Source organism: Neophocaena asiaeorientalis, unplaced genomic scaffold (assembly GCF_003031525.2).
Source record: "Neophocaena asiaeorientalis asiaeorientalis breed wild unplaced genomic scaffold, Neophocaena_asiaeorientalis_V1.1 scaffold76, whole genome shotgun sequence".
Lineage (NCBI taxonomy): Eukaryota > Metazoa > Chordata > Mammalia > Artiodactyla > Phocoenidae > Neophocaena > Neophocaena asiaeorientalis.
Window position 1 is genome coordinate 692,475 of NW_020173668.1, and position 15,937 is coordinate 708,411.

The 15,937-nt window shown below is 53.7% G+C and overlaps 1 protein-coding gene across 1 annotated transcript in view; it reads left to right on the forward strand.

Moving 5' to 3' along the window:
- Positions 1-15,541, forward strand: part of IQGAP3 (IQ motif containing GTPase activating protein 3) — a 40,504-nt gene extending 24,963 nt beyond the window's left edge. Inside the window, exons 21-39 of the mRNA XM_024748196.1 lie at positions 216-299; positions 456-527; positions 629-698; positions 3,550-3,758; positions 4,470-4,622; positions 4,917-5,080; positions 5,432-5,656; positions 6,511-6,651; positions 8,241-8,325; positions 8,750-8,982; positions 9,350-9,482; positions 9,578-9,680; positions 10,278-10,404; positions 11,477-11,564; positions 12,313-12,525; positions 13,050-13,216; positions 13,527-13,628; positions 14,065-14,173; positions 14,854-15,541. Of these exons, the coding sequence (XP_024603964.1) occupies positions 216-299; positions 456-527; positions 629-698; positions 3,550-3,758; positions 4,470-4,622; positions 4,917-5,080; positions 5,432-5,656; positions 6,511-6,651; positions 8,241-8,325; positions 8,750-8,982; positions 9,350-9,482; positions 9,578-9,680; positions 10,278-10,404; positions 11,477-11,564; positions 12,313-12,525; positions 13,050-13,216; positions 13,527-13,628; positions 14,065-14,173; positions 14,854-14,967 (2,592 nt within the window). The 3' untranslated portion in view covers positions 14,968-15,541. The remainder of the gene's footprint in view (positions 1-215; positions 300-455; positions 528-628; positions 699-3,549; positions 3,759-4,469; positions 4,623-4,916; positions 5,081-5,431; positions 5,657-6,510; positions 6,652-8,240; positions 8,326-8,749; positions 8,983-9,349; positions 9,483-9,577; positions 9,681-10,277; positions 10,405-11,476; positions 11,565-12,312; positions 12,526-13,049; positions 13,217-13,526; positions 13,629-14,064; positions 14,174-14,853) is intronic.
- Positions 15,542-15,937: the final 396 nt, after the last annotated feature.

The window sequence follows — 15,937 nt, forward strand, 5'->3', positions numbered from 1 at the left end:
GGGTATGATTGGCTACATGCAGACATTTGGTCTTCCCCATGAAGTTGGAAGTTCTTTGAGAACAGGGCCAGTTTCCCCTTCCTTCCCCCTCTACTTTCCTGCCTCCCCCCACCCCCTGCCCCTTCCCTGGAGATCCCAGGACGAGGCTTTTCCCACAGGCTTCTCAGGCCAACAGGGACCAGCTGTGGTTACCGCTTTTTCCCTTCTCATCTCAGGCTCATTGGCGGGGTTACAGACAGCGGAAGATTTACCTGGAACGGTTGCAGTATTTAAAAGCAAAAACGAATGCTATAATCAAGGTAGCTATCATGATTTGGGTGGGTTCCTGTCTTTCTTGAAGGACTCTCTGAGAACAGTTTTTAGTCCCCTCACCTATGACCTCTAGAGATGGCTGGATTGGCCTGGAGAGCGGGCCCTGACCCTGGAGCTCTGAGGCAGTATGTCTCTGCCCCCAGATCCAGGCTTGGGCCCGGATGTGGGCAGCTCGGAGGCGATACCGGAGGCGTCTGGGCTACTTCCAGAAGAATGTGAGTGTCATCCCACTCCCCCTGTCCCCATATCCAACCTTTATCCATGAGACCAGAGCACAGGCAGCCGGCAACCCTTTTCCCATCTGTGTTCCTGGCAGGTTAACTCCATCGTGAAGATCCAGGCATTTTTCCGAGCCAGGAAAGCCCGGGATGACTACAGGATGTTAGGTAAACTGCCTGGGTTCCCTCCTCTGTCTGTGCAAGTGTCTGTCTTTGCGAGTTTCCTGGCTTTCAGCAGTTAGCAAGGTAGAAAGTCACACGACCCCACAGCTCACAAACTGGGACCTTAGAAAAGTTGTCTGGCCTTCTTAAGCCTTTTTCTCTCACCAACAGCTGATGTTCCCAACCTTGAGCATGCCTCAGGACCCAGGGTGGGTGGAGGAATGAGGAGATGTGCTCCTGCCTTTGCAGATACCCCGGTTTGATGGGAGGGATAGGAAGGGAGGTCCAGATATCCCTCCTGGGGTCACATAGCGGGTAAGGGGAAGGTACAAGTTGTCTGTGCAGGAATGTGGAACAGAGGTGGTAACAAAAGCCCCCTGCCCCACCCCAGTAAGAGATAGCCTCATCACAGGAAAAGCCCCTCTAACAAGGTTCTGTCTGTACCTCTGTACCAGTCTTAGATTATCTTCCTGTTGCTACCACACAAGCAAAAAAAAAAAGAAAGAAAGAAAGAAAGAAAAGGACCTTTCTCCTCTCCCTAGAGTTCCAGCCTTCCCCAACTTTGCCCTCTTCCCTGACCCATGATTCCTCCACTTCCCGCCCTCTGTGGCCCAACACACAGGAAGCCAGGCGAGGTACCTGGGGTCCTCTCTGCAGTGCTAGGAAACTTGAGGAGGAGCTCTTGAGGGAGCTCCATCTTCGTGCCCCATGGCTCCCAGTAGTTGGGCATACATCTAAAGCCTTAAAGAGGTCCTTCTAGGGCTTCCCTGGTGGTGCAGTGGTTGAGAGTCTGCCTGCCGATGCAGGGGACACGGGTTCATGCCCCGGTCTGGGAAGATCCCACATGCCGCATAGCAGCTGGGCCTGCGAGCCATGGCCGCTGAGCCTGCGCGTCAGCTGCTCTTGGCTCCTGTTCTTAAAGCCCAGAAACCCAGCCTTGGAGGTCCCCCTCCTTTCGGTGAAGTGGACTAGCGGTCTATCTCCAGGTTTGCCTCCAGCCCGTGGGTTTCCGAAGAGGTAGGCCCCTTTTCTTCCTGGGCCTGAGGCCACACCTGTGGGCTTCAAGGTTGAGTACACTGTTCAGGAATCATCTCCTTTACCTTCTTAGTCCATCTTCCCACCCTGTCCTGCCGGCAGGGGTACCATCTGCCCCTATCTAGCCACAGACACTCGGTCCATCTGCTTCCGGGCAGCTAGCTGCTTTTCCCTCCTTACCTCTCCCCAGCCTGGCCCTTTCTGTTTTTTCTCTTGCTGTTGCATTAATACCACTACCCTGACCATCCTTGATCTCTTTTTCTTCTCTTTAGTTTATAGTTTTTCTGGAAGAACTTGTTTTTCCCAGGTCTGTCTCCCAATTTCATTAGCCCCAGCTCCACTCAGGGCACTGCCACTTACTAGCCGTGTGGCCCTAGGCAAGTTACTAAACTTCTTTATTGCCTCCATTTTCTCATTTATAAAATGGAGATAATGATCAGGTATGGTTGTTGTGAGGATTAAATGAGTTAAGGTGCTATATCGTTGAATCCAAGATGCCATCAGCTGTCTTCCATTGGTTTATCCATTCTTCACTCCTCAAAGATCTGTCTTCCACACAGTAGCCAGCGTGATCCATTAAACCTCGTGATCTTGTCACTCTCCTTGAAACCTGTCAGGGACACCCCATTGCCCTGGGGATAAAGTCCAGTCTCCTAAGCACAGCTTCCCAAGCTCTCTGATCCAACCTCTCCCTGCACCTCTGACCTCACTGACCTCCAGCCCCGTCCCTCAGCACCTGCACCCTCCACACTGTGTTACAGGCATGATGGACTTCTAGCACTTCCTAAAACAGCCAAGTGCACTCCCTCTCACCTCCTTTTCACAGACATCAGGTTGGGTCTCACCTCCTCCCGGAAGCCTTTGTTCACTCCGCAGGTAGCCTTTGGTGGCCGGCTTTCACTTTCCCAGAGGTCCCCATGCTTGCCCCTCTCAGAGCACTAACCACACTGTAGTGAATTGTGGTTTATTTGTCTGCTTCCCTTATTGGACTGCCTTTAAGGACCAGGCCTGGTTTTGTTTATCCTCCAAATCTGACTCCTTCATTTCTTACTAGCTGTGTAACCTAGGGCAGGTTACTTACCCTTTCTGTGCCGGAGTGATTTCCTCAGTAAGTTACAGTGTGCTGACCTCACAGGGTTGTTTTAAGTATGTTAAAGCACTTAGAACAGTTTCTGTTCCATAGTGAACATTATATGTCTTAGTTGATATTTTGTTGTTATTCCCTGTAGCTTAGCTCACAGGCTTCTCTTTGCTCAAATATCATTCCAAAAGAGATTCAAGGAGAATCCATCTAACTCTGACCTCCCTATATTATAAAACCCATTGAACGTTCCTTCTATCTGTGCTCCCCCGACGCAGACACTCCTGACAGAGGAGGGTTGTGTTAGGGTCAGGCAGGGCTGAGTGGAGGCTGATAGGTGGAAGTGAACTTGGAATGAAGGATGAGTAGGTTGGCCCAGCAGGAGTGGGGAGTAAATCAGAATAGGGGAGCCTAAACGGATCATCAGAGGATGCTAGGGCTCTGACTTTGGTGTTGGAGGTCACCGAGATAGGCCGAGGTTGGGGGTGAATCCAGGCAGGGGAAGGACAGCTCTTGTGTCATCCCTAGTTATAAGATAAGGAGCTCAGGGACAGGACTGGCTGGGAGGCTGCCCACTGCCCTCCAACTGCAGACAGAACTAATTAGAAAAGGGCTGGGTTTGGGGACCTGCTAGCCTCAAGCAGAATGGACACTGAGGGAGGGATTACTGGGGAAGGGGGCTGGAGAGGAAGCCTCTAGTGAAGGCATGTCTAATCCTGGTGCCTCTTCCCTTCCTGCCAGTCCACGTGCCCCATCCCCCTCTGAGCGTGGTACGCAGATTTGCCCACCTCTTGAATCAAAGCCACCAGGACTTCTTGGCTGAGGCAGAGCTGCTGAAGCTCCAGGAAGAGGTGGTCAGGAAGATCCGGTCCAATCAGCAGCTGGAGCAGGACCTCAATCTCATGGACATCAAGATTGGCCTGCTGGTGAAGAATCGGATCACCCTGCAGGTGAGGGGCCCACTGGCCCACCCTTCTCCCAAATCTAGCTGCCTCTGGAGAGGTGATGCTGGCCATTCTCTGGTTGCTAATCAAATATTTTTTAAATGTCTGGATTTTGTCACATGGCTCAGGTCCTTGTGCAGTGGTCCTCTGCCCTTCTAGTAATTTGTTGGGGCACATGATATAGCAGGAAGAACACCGGACATAAAATTGGAATGGCTGGCTCTGCTGATTCCTAGCGATGGGACTGCGGGCTGGTCTTTTAACCTCTAGGTCTGTTTCCTCATTAGTAAAGTGGGAATAATGAGAGTGCCTACCTCACCAGGCCAAATGTAAAAATAGATATGAAAGCTCCTTAAACTGTAAATTACCATACAAATGTACAGTGACGGGGTGGAAGTGATATAGTGATATCTCCACCTCAAATCTGTACAACAGTCTAATAAGAAATAATAGCAGAAACGAATAGACATGGTACCTCAGTCTGGTAACCCACTTCTCTCTGGGGACTCACCCTGTGACAGCAGAGGTGCCAGATGGAGTCTTGGGGCAGTAGGAGGCCCTTTCTCACCCTAGAACTGTTTATCTCCCTTGGCTCATTCCTTGAATACCTTGAACAGCAGAAAGCCCTGGCTCTTCAAGGCACTGATTCTAGACCATATGTTCTGTGCTCTGTGCTGGCCTGGGTCGGTTGTATCACCCGCTCCCCCGCCCCTGCAGGAAGTGGTCTCCCACTGCAAGAAGCTGACCAAGAAGAATAAGGAACAGCTGTCAGATATGATGGTTCTGGACAAGCAGAAGGGATTAAAGTCGCTGAGCAAAGAGAAACGGCAGAAACTAGAAGCTTACCAACACCTCTTCTACCTGCTCCAGGTGAGCAGAGGACTTTGGAAGGAGATATCTCCACTATCTCCTGAGGGTCTGGGGCCTTGAGGCCTTCATGTCTGTGCCTTTACCTGCAAGTAAGGTGTTCTTTCCCACAGTCCTAATGCCTTGTACCCAGGGAAGGAAACTACCTCTGTTCATTTGTCTGGAATGTTCCCAGCACCCCCCAGAAAGTGTGACAGTGTTCTCTATTCCAAGTTCCAATCAGCAAAACCTTTCTTTATCTGATCACTAGTCCTCAAGCTGCGTTATCAGCTATTCTTATCTCCCCCATTGCTACAGACTCAACCCATCTACCTGGCCAAGCTGATCTTTCAGATGCCGCAGAACAAAACCACCAAGTTCATGGAATCAGTGATTTTCAGTCTATACAACTATGCCTCCAACCGCCGAGAGGCCTATCTCCTGCTCCAGCTGTTCAAGACAGCACTCCAGGAGGAAATCAAGTAGGTTTTCCAGATGCAAAGGAATGGGAAGAGAATGGGTGAAGAGATGCCACTATTGGCTCCTTCACAAGGTGACAATTTATTGAGGTTTGAAGGTAGAAATGGAATCAGAAGACCTCTTTTCTCTGCCCTCTATGGAGACAAGCCATCTCCTGGGAGAGGGCATGCGCTGACATGTTAGCACAAAGGCCGAGACAGAACGTTAGCACAAAGGCCGAGACAGAGATAACAAGACATTCCTTAACAGGAGGGATACCAGAGCAGGCTTTAAAGAGCCAAAAATCTCAAAAGGAAAAGCAGCTATTTTACACAGAGGCAGGAGACCAGCTTCAATTGCCTCTTGACCCATAGGTCGAAGGTGGAGCAGCCCCAGGACATGGTGACAGGCAACCCAACGGTGGTGAGGCTGGTGGTGAGATTCTATCGTAACGGGCGGGGGCAAAGTGCCCTGCGGGAGATCCTGGGCAAGGTGATCCAGGATGTGCTGGAGGACAAGATGCTCAGCATCCACACAGACCCTGTCCACCTCTACAAGAGCTGGATCAACCAGACCGAGGCCCAGACAGGGCAGCGCAGGTGAGCCGACGGGCAGAAGGAGAGCTCTCTTTGATCAGCTCAGTCTTGGGCCTCACTGGGGAAGCTTGAGCGTGCTTTGAAGGTGGCATATAAATGAGCATGCTGATTTATGCAAATATGACACCAGCCCTATAGGATGAAATACGGTAGCCTTTAGACCCCCTCTGGTAATTAACATGGAACTGCTGTAAATGACACCAGACCTGGTGTGCTTAACATAGAATGAGCACAGATGAATATACACATGTGTTTAATGGCCATGTCAGTGCTTGCAAATGATATGTCAGATTTACTGGGAGTTGGGATATGGACTCCTTATTGATAGGGGTATAGCTGAATATTCAAATTTATAGATGAATAGGCAAATGAGATAGGGGGAGAAATAAGTTGGCCTTATAGATTGGAGGCATTAACTCAGGTGCATAGGTACTAGGGAAATGGAGCCGCTGAGGAGAGTAGGCAGTGCTGGTGGCTTCTCTGGGTGGCACGCGGGCGTATAGTTTGGGGGTGGCCCAGCCTTCCCCACCACCACAACTACCAAAGATATGCAGGGTGGCCCTGGTCTCCTCTGGTTCCCCTTAGGATCTTTCCACAGACTCCAGGTCCTCTATTTCCTCCTACACTCTTCCACCTCCCCCTGGGTGCTCCATCTCTTTCTTCTTCCACCCACATCAGTCTAGTCCTCTCCGAGTCCTTTCTCTTATTCTGGCCTAATCCCCTTAAGCATATGCTGGGCTGCCCTCAGCGTGTATGTATGAGATCTTGTTGTTAGATGAATTTAGGGGGTAGAGCCTTAGGGAGGGGAGGCCATGGGAGGGGCTTCTGGCTGATAACTTGTCTCTCTCTGCCCATAGCCACCTCCCCTATGACATCACCCCAGAGCAGGCCTTGAGCCACCCCGAGGTCCAGAGACGACTGGACATCTCCCTCCGCAACCTCCTTGCCATGACCGATAAATTCCTTGCAGCCATCATCTCATCTGCGGACCAAATTCCGTATGTGCAACAGCCGCACACCAGCCTAGGCACATGATCTCAAGAGGGCCAGGCCATGATGGGGAGAGCAGAGCAATACTGAAGGATGGAAGCAGGAAGGGAAACTGGTCTCGAGGTGCTCAAGGGCTTCAGGAGATGGGTGGAGAATGCCCAAAGCCCCGGCTAGAGACTTGTGCTGGAATACAGCACGCAGGTCTGTGTGGGCAGTCAGGACATTACTGGGCCGGAGAAGGGAACCTCAAGTGATTATGGGGACATATTATTGTCTGAGTGTAAGTGATGGACAATATAAAACTCTTCAGTTGGGGCTTCCCTGGTGGTGCAGTGGTTGAGAGTCTGCCTGCCGATGCAGGGGACACGGGTTCGTGCCCCGGTCTGGGAAGATCCCACATTCCGCAGAGCAGCTGGGCCCGTGAGCCATGGCCACTAGGCCTGCGTGTCCGGAGCCTGTGCTCCGCAACGGGAGAGGCCACAACAGTGAGAGGCCCATCAAAAATAAGAAAACTTAAAACCAGTAAACACTTGATAAAAGTCCTTTCCTTTCTTAAAATTTAGTCAATAATTATTTTTTGGAAAACAGATGATTGATAACGGTGAGAAGGTGGGCCTCATCTAGATCATCACTCAGCCAACCAGCCTTTCTGGTGCTCAGTAGTGCACGGGGCAAGGTGGGGATGCTGCAGAGGGGAGCCCACAGAGTTCAGTACCCTGCTCTCCAAACCTGGAGGACTGGATTAAGGATTTAAAATTAGGATTCAGAAAAGGTTGTCCTAGGACTAATAAAGGAAAGTACACAGTGAGCTGTAAACTTCTGTCCCTGACACCCTAGGAGGTGGAAATAGCTTTTAAAGGTATTTAATTAAATTTGTAGGTGGCACACCCATAATAGGAATAATAATTAAGTCTAGCATGTTCGAATAGCACTACCGTTACTTTCACAGATGTAATTTCACTTGATCCTCATAAAAACCCTATGAGATAGAGAGGGCAAGAATGAACATTCCCATTTTCCAGATGAGGGAACAAACTTATAAGTGGAGCAAAACAGCCTAAGCTGACATCTCTGGTTAGTGGTGGAATCAGGACTGGATGCTTCTACTCCAGTTCATTGTGCTCCTCGGCCCCTGCCTCTAGCCCAGACCAGGCCCTTCACAGATGCTCTGTGATAACAGCCTCAGAGCCTCCCAGGCTCTCCTGGGATGGGATTCTGGCTGTGGGTGTCAGACACCTAAGGTACAGGCTGAAGGTGCCTCTGTGGGGAGTGCGGGATGAATACTGGGATCTGGGGTGTTTCCCAGGGGAGACTAAAGGGGACCAAAGAAGAGGCTCTCAGGCCAGGTTGGAGGCTACGTGAGAGCTTAGTGGCTGACTGGGCCCTGGTCCTCGGTGCTGACATAAGGGCAGGAGGGAGGGACAAGGCCCAGAGATGTTTGGAGGAAGGCAGCAGGGAGCTGGCTGTGGATAGGGGAGGGCCAGTGCTTGAGCTCAGCTCTCGGGTGGCTGAGCCCGGGGAAGGAGAAGCAGGCACTCAGGCCCACACTCTGGGGTGGGTGGGTAGGGCCATAGCACACCTATTGCTTTGCCCCCAGGTATGGGATGCGATACGTGGCCAAGGTCCTGAAGACAACTCTGGCAGAGAAGTTCCCCGACGCCACAGAGAATGAGGTCTATAAGGCAAGTGTTGTCTCCCATCCCCCACCTCTTGCGCTCTCCTTTGCCCCGATGGTGCCTGTGAACCCCCAGACTGATGCAAAAGGACAGAAAACCCTATGCTGTAAAAATCCAAGAAGGAAAATATTCTCCACCCTGTCAATCGAGCCTGGCTCACCAGCAGGGCTCAGGTAGCAGAAGGAAAGACACCCAGGACGTGAGTTAACAGTGGCCAACCCTGGACTTGTCAGATCTGGGTTCCAGTCCCAGCTATTGCTCAAGTTTGCTGTGTGACCTTGAGCAAGTTCCCGGCCTGCTCTGGGTCTGTTTACTCTTCTGTACCATAACGGGGTTGACGCAGGTGGTCCTTCCAGCCAGGTGAGCTGGGAGAGCGGGGCTGGGGCTGTGGAGGCGGACCCCAGGTGCTTCTACGATCCTGTGCCCGCAGGTCGTAGGGAACCTCCTGTACTACCGCTTCCTGAACCCGGCTGTAGTGGCCCCCGACGCCTTCGACATTGTGGCCATGGCAGCAGGCGGCGCCCTGGCCACCCCCCAGCGCCACGCCCTGGGGGCTGTGGCTCAACTCCTGCAGCATGCTGCAGCCGGCAAGGCCTTCTCCAGGGAGAGCCAGCACCTGCGGGTCTTGAACGACTATCTGGAGGAGACACACCTCAAGTTCAGGTCTTGGGTCCTGGCATCCTATTCCTCCTGTCCCCTCCTCCTTTTCCCACCTTCTTTCACGCACCACTTCCCCTCTCAACTCCATGAGGAGGAGAGGCATAGAGGGGAAGAGTATAGTTAGTGGGTTGGAGGATAGATTGTTGGAGGGACTCCCCAGTGGAGAGAAAAGAGGACTGTTGAAGGAAGTTGGCTTGCGGGGACCACCGGGAGAGAAGGTAGAGCAGCACAGAAGGGCCAGAGTCGAGACTGGAGAGTCACAGTTGGCTTGAGCGGTCACTGGAGAGGGCCGGCAGAAGGCTGATGGGAACAGAAATGTGGCGGGTGCCAGCCCGCCCCACCCTCTCACATGATCTTCCTCTGGAGGTAGGAGGTTCATCTGCCGAGCCTGCCACGTGCCAGAGCCAGAAGAGCGCTTTGCGATGGATGAGTACTCAGACATGGTGGCTGTGGCCAAACCTGTGGTGTACATCACCGTGGGGGAGCTGGTCAACACGCACAGGGTGAGAGGCGGCAACCTGGGGGCGCTGGGTAGGTGGGCTGGCCCTGGAAGGCCTGGTTCAAACTCTGCATCTCTTTTTCTCCCTCCATCCTATAGCTGTTGCTAGAACACCAGGACTGGATCGCCCCTGATCACCGCGACCCCCTGCATGAGCTCCTGGAGGACCTTGGGGAGCTGCCCACCGTCCCTGACCTCATCGGTACGTGCCATCCTTGACAGCTGGGGCGGGCGGCGGGGGTGGGCAGTCAGGTGAGCAGGGCGTGGGAACGTGCCCCCTCGAGTTTTTGTTCAGTCGGGGACGTGTGCCAGGAAGCTGGTTACACGCTCTCCCTCTCTCCCTCTGGTCCTGGGATGGACAGACTGATATGGAGAAGGTGGACAGACAGTAGGGGACCCCGTACCGTCATGTAAATGGCCAGTTCAATCGTGCGAGAGAGCCGTGGAGGGATAGGGCCTGTCTTGGGTCTTAAAACGTGTCTCTGATGAGGGGGGATTTCAGGAGCTGTGGAATGAAAGGAAGCTGGCTTACAGGCGTGGAAGGGCAGGGTGGAGGTGGTGACAGATGGGAGACAGCCAGGAGCTCCAGGCTTGGGGAGGCACAGCCCCAGTAATGCAAGGGTGAGCTCTGTGGGTAACAGCCCTTCCGCTGGTGCTCAGGGCTGAGGGTACATGGTGGTGCCGCAGGGCAGTGTGGGAAAGCTTCCTGGAAGAGGGGCTCATGGAGCAGTGTTTTTATTTACCATGGCCCCATCTGTGCGTAAGTGTGCTAGTCTCTCTCCTTCCTCACCTGCCTCAGGGGAGAACGTAGCTGCGGATGGGAACGTGGATCTGAGCAAGCTAGAAGTGTCCCTGACACTGACCAACAAGTTTGAAGGGCTGGAGACAGATGCTGACGACACCAACGCCCAGAGCCTGCTTCTGAGGTGGGCGAGCAGCCTCGGCCCCCTGAGCCTCCCCAGGCCAGTAAGATGGCTACTGTGGAGTGGCCATCCCAGCTTCTTCCTGGGCTCTCTCATCCTTCACAGAGTTCTCCCTGAAGCCGATTGGCCTTCCCCTTGCTGCGGTCTCAGCTGTTTCCCTTCTGGCGGCCTCAGCTTTTTGCGCTGTCTTGTGGCTGAAGGCAAAGGATAGTTAGGACACTGGCAGCACGCTTGTTTGCCTAGTGTTGTGCTGTTTACCAACGCTTTCTTCCACGTCATTTAGCCTAAGGGACAAATGGTGAGGTAGACCATGGTTTCCCCGCCTTCCAGTGGAGGAAAGAGACTTGGGTTAAGTGACTTGCCTAAAGTCCAACAGCCGGTCGGTGGGGGGACTCGTGTTCTAATTCCCTGTCCTTACGAGTGATGGTCAGGAGATGGGCATGGAGCTTTTCAACCCCAGTTCTGCAAAAGCGAGGGAGGACCCCCAGTAGGGCTGGGCTGGTCATCCAGGCAGAAGAGGAGCCAGGTCGCCACTTTGATCCCCCTGCCAGCAAGGCAGTCCCTCTGCTCACCCATTCACCTGGTAAACCAGTGAGCAGGGTGTTCAGCTCTGTCCTGCCATCAAAGCCCTTACAGTGGTGCGAGGCTAGGGGTGAGTACACATCAGAGAGCCGCCAAGAGGGAGGTGGGTGTCAGGTGCGTGAGAGCTCAGAGGGACACCTAGGTAGAAAAGGTCTCACAGAGGAGGAAGTGTGTCCTTCAGCCAAAGGACTCAAAGGAAGACCATTTGTGGGAGGCATTGTAGGCAGAGGACACAGAGGTGTAAGAGAGCACAGTGTGTTCGGAACCATGGTAGTTCTGTATCACAGACCCATCACCCCACCTCCTAGGTCTTCGTCCTGGTTATGTTCTCCTCACAACACCTACCCCCATCGCACCCTCTCTCCTTACCACCCAAGCATCCCTGGCAGCCATGATGCGGGGCAAGGTCCACTTACTCTCAGCTCCCTAGCCAGCCCCATGTCCAGACCCTCCCCCTGTCCCTCACCTCTCCCCCCTCGCTCCCCTCCTGCAGCACCAAGCAGATGCTGGCTGACATCATGCAGTTCCACTCTGGGGATTCCCTCAAGGATATCCTGTCCCTCTCGGCCTCCAGAGAGCAGGTGAGCGGCAGGCTGGCCCACAGGTACTGTCTCGTTCGCCCCCCACCAGCATGGCTGATGCCTTTCCCGGGCAGACAGCTGTGCTCACCAGTAATGTGAGCTCTGGGGGGCTGAGGCCTCTGCCCTTGACCCCCCAGAGACCCTCAGGCTGCAGAGTGCCAAGACTCCACCTCCCTCCCTACTCCCCATTGAAATAAGAGTGAGCCCTGCAGGGACCCCAGCCCCTGCTGTCAGTGCTAGGAGTTGCTGGGGGTGCAGAGAGGCAGTCTGGGCAGGCTCCCTTGAAGAGCACCGAAGGGCTGGTGCTCAGCGTGGGGAGTGGGCTGCTTGAGGGCCTGGAGGCAGGAGAAGGTGCTGAGTGGTGGGTGGCCAGGGGCAAGTTGGGCCAGCTGGAGTACAGACTCAGTCAGGGGCTTCCCAGAGAACAGGTGGGGACAACCAGTAGAGGCCTGTCCCAAAACACAGGACAGAAGGAGGGAGAGAACCCCAGATACCCTGGAGCCATCACAAAGCTCCGTCGTTGGGAAGTCGCAGCCAGTGTCTACCGGAATCCTTTATGCTGTACTCCTGGTGGGTCCCCCTTGGCCACTCTTCCTCTCAGGTGACCCACGAGGCCCTTCAGCATCTGCGAGGTTGTACACTTTGATGTTCTTCACAAGCCACCTCACCCCGCCCCTCCCCCTCTGGACCATGGCCTGGGGGCAGAATGGTAGGGTCTGCTAGACCCCTCAGCATCTCTGCCCCCCAGGAAGCAGCCCACAAGCGGCTGATGTGCCGACGCCAGGCCTGTGAAGCCCAGACCCCAGTGTCGCTGCGACGACACCGCTCGCTGACAGCTCACTCCCTCCTGCCGCTGGCAGAGAAGCAACAGCGTGTCCTGCGGAACCTGCGCCGACTCGAGGGCCTGGCTTTGGTCAGCGCCAGCGATGGCTACCAGGGGCTGGTAGACGAACTGGCCAAGGTAACGGCCTGGGCCTGGAGGGAGCGGAAGGGCGAGAAAGAGAGAGAGAGGGAGTGAGAGTGTGTGTGTGTGTGTGTGTGTGTGTGTGTGTGTGTGTGTGTGTGTGTGTGCGCACGCATGTCCATAGTGCTGGCACCTCAAGGGCAGGCCTCTCCCTGGTCAGTGCCTGCCCAAAATTGTCACCAGCCAGGGGAAGGCCAAGCGATCTCCAAGGGTCCTTTTTGAAGGAAAGGTCTCAAAATTCGTCAGGGAAGGGAGTATTCTTGAAACTCTCTTTCACTAAAAAACAAGGAGCCGTGGAACAGTTACTCCTCAATGCGGGAGAGGCCCTGGAAACGTCCTTCAAGGGTTTGGGATAGGGTCCTTGAGATTGCCCTCCTCCTAGGGAAAACAACCTTGAAATCTTCCTCTTCCTGCTCTTCCTAAAGATCCTTACAGTGAGTTGTTCTCGGGCCTGAATCAGACCCTGAGCTCTCCTGCCAGGAAGGGTCAACTCACCCCTCCCCTGGTGCCCCCAACCCCAGGACATCCGCAACCAGCGCAGGCACCGGCAGCGGCGGAAGGCAGAGCTGGTGAAGCTCCAGGCCACGTTCCAGGCCCTGAGCACTAAGGCCACCTTTTATGAGGAGCAGGGCGACTACTACAGCCAGTACATCCGGGCCTGCCTGGACCACCTGGCCCCCAGCTCCAAGTAGGTGCTCCCTTCCTACACTTTGAAGCTTACCTGTGACCACTCCTCCTGCCCATGTCGACCTTTGCCCCACTCTTCCCCAGCTTTGATAGGGACATCTCACCCCAGAACAGCATGGTCCCTTCCTGACTCTGGTCTTTGAGTTTCACTCACGAAGTCTTGGGTTCAAGTGCAGCCCCCTCCTCTGTCTTCCACCAGTGAGAAGTCTTCCTCGGGGTCTAATTTCCTTCCTACCGGCCACAGAGAGAACTAGTGTCTTTGGTGTTGAAGGGTTTGTTAGATGAATTCTCTGGGGCCTTTTCTTCCTCAGGAGTTCTGGGAAAGGGAAGAAGCAGCCATCTCTCCATTACACTGCTGCCCAGCTCCTGGAGAAGGGTGTCTTGGTGGAAATTGAAGATCTTCCCACCTCTCAGTATGTGTCTTTGGAGGGCAGAATGTCAGACCTCCCCCATGTCCTAACCTGGGGTGGGGCTCTGGGCTGGGCACCAGGTGGGAGGGAAGGAGATGCATGGTCCCTGCCCTGAAGGAGCTGCTAGAACAATGGGAAGACATGACATTTCCAGACAGAGTTAAGGGCAGTGGGTGTGGTCTGGCACAGTTCTAGACACCCCAAGGCAGAAGATGCTGGGAAAGTGTCCTGGAGGAGAGAACAGTTGATTAGGGCTGGGCAGAGAGAAGAGCTGAGGTGTAAGCAGAGGTAAAAGTGGGAGGAGAAAGAGTGATAGAGGGGAAGCCTGGCTCTGGGTGACTCACAGCACTGCCTGGGATGAGCAGCAGTGGGTGGAAGAGTGCGGCTGTGGCCCTGGAAAGAGGCAGTGGGTCCCTGTTTTGAATGCTGTTCTTGATAGCTTCAGAAATGTGATCTTTGACATCACCCCTGGAGATGAGGCAGGAAAGTTCGAAGTAAATGCCAAGTTCCTGGGTGTGGACATGGAGCGATTTCAGCTTCACTATCAGGTATGGGGACACTCCCATGAGCCCTCAAGACACCCGATGGTCTTTCGGTGCTAGCCTAAAGATGGCAGCCTCGCCTGGCTTCCCTGGGCCGCGGATGACATCAGCTCTGTTCCCCACCCAATCCATATCGTCTATTCCTGAAGAGAAGGGTGATGGTCTGTGTAGCCCAAGCCTCTCTGTCCCCGTGCCCTGACACAGACCCCACTGCCAAGCATCAGGAGAGTGGAGTGGGCTGGTGATGTCAGAGCAGGATTAATATTTGAAGCCCTATCACATGTCAGGGACTTTACACATTACCTCATTTAATCCTCTCCGAAACTCTCAAGCATTATCCCTATTTTATAGGCTCTGAGACTAAAAGGTTAAGAAGCCGGCCTAAGTCATAAGCCAGTGTTCAGGGAAGCAGTGATTTTAAATCCAAATCTTTTTGCTCTGCTGTTTTGTCTTTTAAATGATTTCAAGCCCTGGCTCTGCTTGAATTGACATTTGGTCAAGTCACTGTACTTGTCTCTTGGCCTCGGTTTCCTCATCCGTGAAGGGGTTTTCAATGCCCACTTCAGTGGCCAGTGCCACTGGATGACTGTGTAAGACTCCAAGATGTTAGTGTTTTATAGACTAGCTGTATGGTCCACCGTGAGAAACCCTCAAACTTGCTTCCCTGCCCCTTCCCTCCCTCCTAGGACCTCCTGCAGCTCCAATACGAGGGTGTGGCTGTCATGAAACTCTTCAACAAGGCCAAGGTCAACGTCAACCTTCTCATCTTCCTCCTCAACAAGAAATTCTTGCGGAAGTGACAGAGGCAGTGGGTGCTACCCAAGCCTGTCTTACCTCGCTGGATGCTTTTCTTAACACTAATGCACTATTCCACTTCCCTGCAGAGCTCAGGACTGGGCAGGGCTCGAGGAGTCTCACCCTTTCCCCAGCTGGGAGGAGTTTGTCTACCTGGGCACAGGCAGGGACTCTAATTGGCTCAAGCGAACCCTGTCTCTGAGTCTGGCTGTGTGGCTTTGAAGTCCCAGAACCCGACGGTTTTCCAGCCGGACGGTAGGGAATGAACCTAGGGCCTGCCCTTTGACCTGAGAAAGCTATTGCTCTTGGTCTGCTGCTGCCCTCCCAATACCGTGAGCACTGCCCCAGCGGCCTGATTTCCTGCTGCCTCCCTTCCCTTTGCAGACCCCAAAGCCAGGGGGTCCCTGTCCCCACTCCCACTTCATCAGCAGTGTGTGTTCCTGCCCTGCTGAAGCCCAGGCCACTCTGTGACGCCTCACACCCTCCAGCCCGTCACCCTCACACCGGTGGACAGCGCTCGTGAATGCCCATGTGGCATTGTGACACGGTTGCCGTCCGAGGCGGCCTAGGCAAGATGACCCTCCGTTAACCTCAAATCTCATTCCCTTGTTTACAGTCTGTTTTACATGCGGGTCACTAGGGTATTTATTCTCTCCTACCCCTATACTCTGTGCAGCCTTAATCATGGCTTTCTTTTTGAGCTCAGAGAAAGGGTTCCCATTTCCCTGTTCAAACTAATATTCATGCCAATCTTTTATACCTTGTATATAAAGTCACCTTGGATCGCTCGTGCTTAAGATCTCATTACTTCAGCTTCATACGGTACAAAGAGCAGTCTTCCCCTTTTCTCTCTCACCCTCAGGATTCTTGCACCTTAGAGCTGACTCTTCCAGGCAGTTTCCATAGATCTGCCGTCTTGTCTCAGCCACTGTCTCTCTCTTGTCCCCACATCTACCCAGCTTCCTGTCCCTGTGG